General features: G+C 34.6%; 1 protein-coding gene across 1 annotated transcript; it reads left to right on the top strand.

Annotated features, from left to right (window-relative positions):
* The first annotated feature begins 700 nt into the window (after positions 1-700).
* LOC107933453 (WD repeat-containing protein WRAP73) lies at positions 701-5,027 on the top strand. Its single transcript, XM_041083313.1, has 6 exons — positions 701-1,041; positions 1,580-2,068; positions 2,558-2,779; positions 2,853-2,922; positions 3,146-3,253; positions 4,480-5,027. The coding sequence occupies exons 1-6, from the start codon at positions 925-927 to the stop codon at positions 4,845-4,847; spliced, it is 1,374 nt and encodes a 457-aa protein (XP_040939247.1). The 5' UTR covers positions 701-924; the 3' UTR covers positions 4,848-5,027.
* Positions 5,028-8,112: the final 3,085 nt, after the last annotated feature.

The raw sequence follows: 8,112 nt of genomic DNA, 5'->3' as shown, positions 1-8,112 counted from the left end.
ATCATAAATATTAGTAAAATATTGCACTGCCGATGCCCACTTTCTTGTTCCATTAGCAACTCTAAAGTGTATTGATGATGGTGGTGTGAAAAAGATTTTGTATTACGATAACCCTTAAGAACCCATTTACTAGATGTTTGTTTTGGACGTATGCTCCTCTGGCATAATCAATACCCTTATGCATTGTTGAATTGAAGACAAAGAACTTTGGAACTCACCTAACTCCTTTCCAAATCAAAAGCCTGTCTTTTGTGATATTCAACTTCCTCATTAAAGCAAACCCCTGAAATTTGTACCGCCTATTTGATGTCATTACAAATCTGTACATGATATATAAAGCACCATAGGCCCATGATCCTAAACTGTTACTGGGAGATTAAAGAAGTGCCGCATTGGAACATAAAACATCATTTTATAAAAACCTCCATCAAACCTTTCCCCAAATTTGTTGTTTGTCCAAGTAAAATGCAATTCAAGTAGATCCTCAGCACTCCCTAAATCATGATTTCCAAATGATAATCTATCCCTCTTACACAATATGTACATCCATCCTAGTCTCCGAAAGGAAACAAAAGTGGTTGACCCAATCCCAGATCATGGCCCATTGATAAGCGGATTTAGTGAATATGTTCCTTCATGCGGAAAGAAATGGGTCTGACCTGATAAAAACGTAACAAGCCCATTATACTATTTTATTCAGTCAAAGCGATTTTTGTCGTGCTCGTTTTGCTGAAAGAAAAAGTGAAAAGGGAGTCGTATCTACATCAAATTTTAAACCACTCTCCCCACTCTCAACTGAATTTTCCACTTATTATTATTATTATTTTTTTTTGCGATGGAAAAACCAAGGAAATAGGGATTTCGTCTTCATTGAATTTCATTCAATCTAAATCTGGAAAAAATTCTAGGATTATTTTGGTAAAAATGGAGTTCACTGAAGCTTATAAACAAACGGGTCCTTGCTGTTTTTCACCGAATGCTCGTTACATTGCGGTTGCTGTCGATTACCGTCTTATGATTCGGGATACACTCTCCTTCAAGGTACAGTATTTTCAATTTTTCCTTCTTTTTCTTCTAATTCCCAATTCATTTGCTTTCTTTGTTTGCTGATGAAATGCGAGGAAGGAGAGGACTGATATGATAAAATGCGTTTCTCTTTTTCTTTTGGGTGCGTTTTGATTTGGTTTTTTGAATGAATTGTATGCTTGATTCAAATTTTAGTTATGTAGATTCACCTCATTTTAGTTTCTGATTAGATCTTCTTGTGCTTATTTAGACAACATTTTAGTCAGATTCGATTACTAATGCTTCCTATTTGCTTTGTATTGCTTCACTCTTTAGACCAAGCTAATAGATTTGATCTTTGTTCTGTTTCTTTGGGCATTGTGTCTGTTGTGAAATCACAAACTATTTGAGCAAAATTTATCTTTTAGCATTGAAACACTCCTCTCAATGAAAAAAACTTGCAAATTAATTATGAATTTGCCTAAGCATTTATTGTCATGCAAAGGTCATTTTTGAGGTTCACAGCTTACATTTCCTGTATTTCCAAACGGTAAATTTACTCAAATTGCTGCAGGTTGTGCAGTTGTTTTCTTGCTTGGACAAGATAAGCTATATTGAATGGGCACTTGATTCTGAGTACATTCTTTGTGGTCTCTATAAAAGACCCATCATACAGGCATGGTCACTCACCCAACCCGAATGGACATGCAAAATAGATGAAGGTCCTGCTGGTATTGCTTATGCAAGATGGAGCCCAGATAGCCGTCACATACTGACCACCTCGGAGTTTCAGCTGCGATTAATAGTTTGGTCCTTAGTGAACACAGCCTGCGTTCATGTACAATGGCCAAAGCATGGTTCCAAAGGAGTTTCATTTACTAAAGATGGAAAGTTTGCTGCTATCTGCACAAGGCGTGATTGTAAGGACTATATAAATTTGTTGTCCTGTCACTCTTGGGAGATAATGGGTGTTTTCGCCGTTGACACATTGGATATGACTGATATTCAGTGGTCACCGGATGACAGTGCAATAGTGATCTGGGATTCACCTCTTGAATACAAAGTATGTGAACTTTGTTTTCCTTTCAGTCGCCAAATTGCCCCTTTCTGGTTCCTAGATGATATATGATGTGTATATTGGGAAGAACCATTTCTTCTCTTCTTTATTTATTTAAAAAAGAAAAGCATAAGAAATTTGTGGTGAAAATGGTATCTTATGTAAGATCTTTCCAAATGAGAATTTACATGGCCCTGATGATATATGATGTGTATATTGGGAAGAACCATTTCTTCTCTTCTTTATTTATTTTAAAAAAGAAAAGAACAAGAAATTTGTGGTGAAAATGGTATCTTATGTAAGATCTTTCCAAATAAGAATTTACATGGCCCTGATGGTTGCATTTCTACTTAACCATCTATTAGCACATAGTTATGTTTATGGTTTTACTGATGTATAAGCATGCATTTCTTTTTGTGTGCCAATACTTTCTCTTGGAGCTGATATAGTTGGAAATATTAAAGTGTTCATGGTTCCTTATTTAATTTGAGACAGGTTCTAATATATTCTCCAGATGGAAGGTGTCTCTTTAAGTATCAAGCATATGAAAGTGGACTGGGAGTAAAAAGTGTTTCATGGTCTCCCTGTGGCCAGTTTCTTGCTGTGGGTAGTTATGATCAGATGCTACGAGTTCTAAACCACCTTACTTGGAAAACTTTTGCTGAGTTTATGCACCTATCAACCGTTCGTGCTCCTTGTTGTGCTGCCGTTTTCAAGGTAATTTGTTTTCATTGTTATGATGATTCATTCTGTGAGAAGCATCTACTAACTTTGTATTTGATATTGGCAGGAGGTAGATGAGCCATTGCAACTTGATATGTCTGGATTATGTTTGGACGATGACTTTATGGGAGGCTCTGGTAAGGATAGTGAGATTCTATATCTCTTATTATTGACTTTTCATTAATTTGATGTACTGCTTGATTGAAATTGTGCTCGACTGTTTAGGACCTGAGTGCTCTGTTCTTTTGTATACAGTTTATTAAGCTTAAATGCTGTTGCATGCCTGCCTTTCCAGTCATTTTCAATACGTGAATTGCAGCTCATCAGTTATTTAATATGGTTCATATGCCCCACTAACAGATGCCCCAGGCGGACACTTCAAAGTTAGATACGAGGTTATGGAAGTACCCATTACTTTTCCTTTCCAAAAGCCTCCTGCAGACAAACCTAACCCTAAACAAGGAATTGGTAAGTCTTACCGAATTGATGTAGATTTACTAAACGTTTTATGTTTTTCATACCATATAATAAGTGACACAAAATATGAGTGCAAAGAATTTAGTATGCTCTATTTCTAATTAGCACAATGATCTTGCAGTACATTTTATTTTATTCGAGAAATATTGTTTAATTTGAAAATAATCTCTCTCCTTTCCACGTTACCCCTACCACTAGACGTGTCAGCCCTTTTGCTTGATGAATGCCCTTGGTGACTATTAAAGCATCCGATTTAAATCCAATTTCCAATGACTGGCAAGGCCAAACTTAATATAGGACCATAGGAAACCTAATACTTTTTAGAATGTGGGATAGTACCACCTATGTCACTACTCGATTTGCCGGACGTGTGTCATATTTTAGAATTGTCCTATTCATCTAGTAGATCATTGGTATTCATTCTATAGAGTGCACTCCTTTGTGAGTGAGATTGTGGGTTCAAAAATGTGGTGGCGCATCTAAGGTTGACAAAATTTTGAGGGACCTATGAATACCTAAAGAGGACAATTTCTGATTATGAAAAATGGCCTGGCAGGCCGGGCTGTGACATAAAAAGTGTAGAATGGATACCACTAGACCAATTGGTATTTGTGCTAGAGTGTGCACTTCTTTGTGTGTGAGGATATGGGTTCAAGTTTGTGGAGGCGCATTTGAGGGTGGTAAAACCTTGAGGACCTTTGGGCACCCAAAAAGAAAACTTCTAGATTATGCATCACGAGTCAATTGGGGTTGTGACAACTTAACACTTCCCCTTGTGTACTTAGCAAGGGTCCACACGTAGACAACGTCACATGCGGTTAGGCAAGAAAACTTAACACCCCTGGACTTTGATATCATGTTAAGCATCTAGCCTAAAACCAATTGGCATTACGTTGAGAGGTCAAGCTTTTTTTTTTTTTTTTTTTTTTTTTGAAGAGGATGAGACCCAATACTTAATAAATGTAGGATACCACCACTTAAAAATGACAATTACCAACTAGCGTGGCCAGTGCCACACTAGGATTTCAGAAGATGTAATCTTATTGAATATAATGATTTGGTTTCAAAATATTTTTCTAGGGATTAATCATGCTATGTACACTCAAGGTTAAGGCTGCATTAAGCTACTCTATAAACTAATCAGAAATAGTTGACCAAATTAACTTTGATTTTCCTCCCTTCAATGCTGTTACCAACAAAATTTAATTTTATTCTAGGTCTTCTTTCATGGAGCAATGATAGCCAATATATTTGTACTCGCAACGATAGCATGCCAACTGCACTTTGGATTTGGGACATTCGCCATTTGGAGTTAGCTGCCATCTTGGTGCAAAAGGATCCTATTCGTGCAGCAGCTTGGGATCCGATAAGCACTCGTCTTGTTCTTTGCACTGGCAGCTCTCATTTGTATATGTGGACCCCTTCCGGTGCGTACTGTGTAAGTAATCCGCTACCACAGTTTTCTATAACTGATTTGAAATGGAATTCAGATGGGAGCTGTCTTCTTCTCAAAGACAAGGAATCATTCTGCTGTGCAGCTGTGCCTCTACTGCCAGAATCAAGTGACTATAGCTCAGATGAGTGAAACAAATTTCTCTTGTAATTTGTCTTGCTGTTATCTAGAGAAACAGAAATATAAATAGGCATCTTTAGTTTTTTTATATGGATTCCTCTCTCTCAGTCACTCACTGTTGTAATATGCTCTTGTGTGTTTGAAACTTCAATGAAGAGTTATCAAGCTATGAAAATTCTCTGTATTATGCCATTCTTTTCCCATTTCGTTCATAGTTCTAGGAAAAGAACAAAACCTTCTAGAGGGATACCAGATTAAGTACAGTTTGCTAGGTTTTCTGCAGGAAATTGTACCCAACCCTTAAGATGGCAATACCTCAGTTGTGTGTTTGTTTTATTTATGATTCTTGTGATATTATCGCTTCTTTTTGTCAACTGTTTTTTGGCATGTTAAGTTCAGATCATTACACTGAAGATAATGAAGTGTAGCAGAGTCTTGATACACAGGAAGGTCATTTGCCTTTCCCTCTTAACACCTCGTTTTCTATTTCTTCCTGGAATAACAAAAAATGGAAAAGGGGTAGGGGTAGGGGAAATAAAGAATAATGCTATAGAAGAGATAAATCTTATATATACACATATAGTTTGTAGTGTTTTTTCATTTTTTGGATTTATATACATATATTTTTTAGTTAAGTATTTGATAGGTTTCGCTCAACTTTTTCAGTTTATGTTTTGCGTCAGTTTGGTAATGTATATATATATGTGCGCGTGTATTGCTAATAGCAAACAGCTTTCTATAATCTGCAGAATAATCTAGCTCAAAATTTTCCATTTTATTTAGTTATTTTCTGTACGATATTGATCATTATATCTTACCTTTAAAACTCCTCAGGCTGGCCTGGATGGCTCCTTTCCATTCATTTTAGTTTTTGAGAAGTGTGATGTTTGTATCTTAGAACATTTAGAAATCCAAAAACAGAGGCTGCTGAGGTTGGAAGCGTGCTTAGGATGTTTAGCGAGCAAGCCTTGTACAAGGCATTTTTGTTTTGATGAGGTTAGATGATTACATGAGCTGAAGCAAGCATGCTCCAATTAGGTACATGCGTGCTTGCCCTAATGTAACTTTGTTTTCACTTTCTTTCTTTTAGCGGATACCTACCTACACGGAAATCCCAGGATTAATGAAATGTAAAGACTAAAGGTTTAATCACATTTGCCCTCATCCAGGATTAATCATCATCATCATTATTATTGATTGTTTTCGTTTGGACAAACACAGTCACGAAACAAAAGCAATGTAATAAATGGAAAAAGAAAAGGTTAAAATTTTATTACACGTATTAATTATTTATATTTACACTCGACAAAAAAGAAAAGAGTGGTTTTTTTTGTTGTTGTGGAAGTGGTTCTAAGTGGAAGAAAAAAGATGGTTTAAGAAGCCCGGGGGGATATGATTGAATGGGAAATGGCATCTAAGGCACCAAATTTGTTGGTGGTCTCACTTTGCTTCCAATGCAATACCAGCACAAGGTTGGTGGAGTTGATTGGAATATATCAAAGCCAACACATTATAGTTGAGGTCCCGTAGGACCTATCTTTTTAGTAAACCCATACATGCCTTTGCACATTGTGGAAGAGGGTGACTTTGCACTAATTTATAAGTACTGGGCTTCCTTTCTTGGTTCTAAACTCGCAGTCGTCCACACAGATCAGTGAAGTGGGGCACCACTTCCTTTTTTTGGTGGTTTCTTTATTACCATCACTAGCCATTGGGGATAAGCTAAGCCCCAATGGAGTAGGAGATTAAGAGTTTCTATTATATGATTATAATTAGATTAACATGGCAAGTTAAATACGTGGGTTGTTTCTAGTTTAAATAATTATTCAATTTAGATTCAGTATTTGTATGGATTTATTCTGGTAGAAACTACTAATGTAATTGTCATTTCAAAAATATATTTATGTTTCCTATTTGTATTTTAAAATTGTGGTACACATACTAAGTTGTAGAAAAATACGAATATGATAATCATTTACAGGTTTCTATCTTATCCATTTTTTTTAAAAAGAAAACACTAGAAATTAAAAAGAAAGAAAAAAAAAGGTAGGAGCCAAGACATGCAAACAATAGAGATGAATGTTTAATTTTAGGGACTTTTTATCAAAAAAAATTGTAGGGACTATAGATTTATTTGTGTGGATAATAAGAGAAAAAAAAAGAAGAAAAAGGACAATTAAAATTTGGTCAAATGATTGTTCATCTTAATGTTTTTGTACAAATTTGTTTAATGTCTTTTTCTTTGTTGTTTTTGGCTAATAAATAGATATTCACTCATCTATTGCTCCAAATATCACGTGGATTGTAATTCTAGCCAAAAAAAAAAAAACTCAAAAGTTTTCCAAAAGAATCATTAATATAGGGTATAAAATTAAAAATATGATTTGTGTTTGGAATTTCAGCTTTCAAAAAAATTCAAAACAAAATGTAGCATTCAGAGATGGGTTAAGATCGCAGACAGTCACAGCAGACTTGAACTCAAAATTGTAAATTTTAATTTTATTCTCTTTCAAATTTTGTAATTATAAGTAAATAAAATGATAAAATTATATTTTAATTTTTAAGATGATAAAATTTCTCTTTAAAAATTCTAAAATAGTAAAATTTTACTTTAATCTTCTTAATTTATCATGCCAAAACATACTTTTATGGAGAACTGTCTGCGACAAAAAGTGAAAGGCCATTTCGTATCCCTTAGAGAAATTTCCACCCGTGGGATAAAAAACTCTTCACCAATGTTACTTCTCTCAAATTCAATTAACATATAACCATCAATCTTGTATCATTACAAACACCAAAACTTTGGTTCAACTTCTTCAATAGACTGAGTCTCATGATTCATTCGGTAATGAGTCTAAAAATCTAGGGTATAAAATGGATTCTTCTTCAACATTTGAATTCGATGGTGCAATTCTATCTATACCTAGATGTGTTTAAGATTCACCTAGAATACTAATAAGCATGTAATTATTGAGTTTGTAGACAATTTCATTTGTAGTTGAAATTATAGCATGATCTTTTAAGATATATTGGACTCATAAATTTTTTTTTCTAAATTAGGATATGTGTTGTCAACGATGTCATAAAATGAATTGAAATTTCTTCTAATTAAAAAATGTATGGTATTCTAATATTTGAATATTCATATGATGAAGAATTATTATACCACCACCCAAGTCCAATAATCATTTGTTGAAATCTGAAATTATATCATAAGTAAAATTTCGTAACCTGATTTAAATATTGTAAATGAGACAAGATTAGATCTACTACCTCA

The sequence above is a fragment of the Gossypium hirsutum genome, chromosome A12 (genome assembly GCF_007990345.1).
Source record: "Gossypium hirsutum isolate 1008001.06 chromosome A12, Gossypium_hirsutum_v2.1, whole genome shotgun sequence".
NCBI classification, from domain to species: Eukaryota; Viridiplantae; Streptophyta; class Magnoliopsida; order Malvales; family Malvaceae; genus Gossypium; species Gossypium hirsutum.
Note: the sequence above shows the minus strand (reverse complement) of the source record. Positions and strands in the feature narration are given on the sequence as shown.

What these genes read in the sequence shown, in the direction of transcription:
- LOC107933453 (XM_041083313.1), top strand. Translation starts at nt 925, where the DNA reads ATGGAGTTCACTGAAGCTTATAAACAAACGGGTCCTTGCTGTTTTTCA. An exon ending in GTTGTGCTGCCGTTTTCAAG is followed by an intron (nt 2,780 to 2,852) that starts GTAATTTGTTTT and finishes TGATATTGGCAG; the next exon opens with GAGGTAGATGAGCCATTGCA. An exon ending in TGACTTTATGGGAGGCTCTG is followed by an intron (nt 2,923 to 3,145) that starts GTAAGGATAGTG and finishes CCCCACTAACAG; the next exon opens with ATGCCCCAGGCGGACACTTC.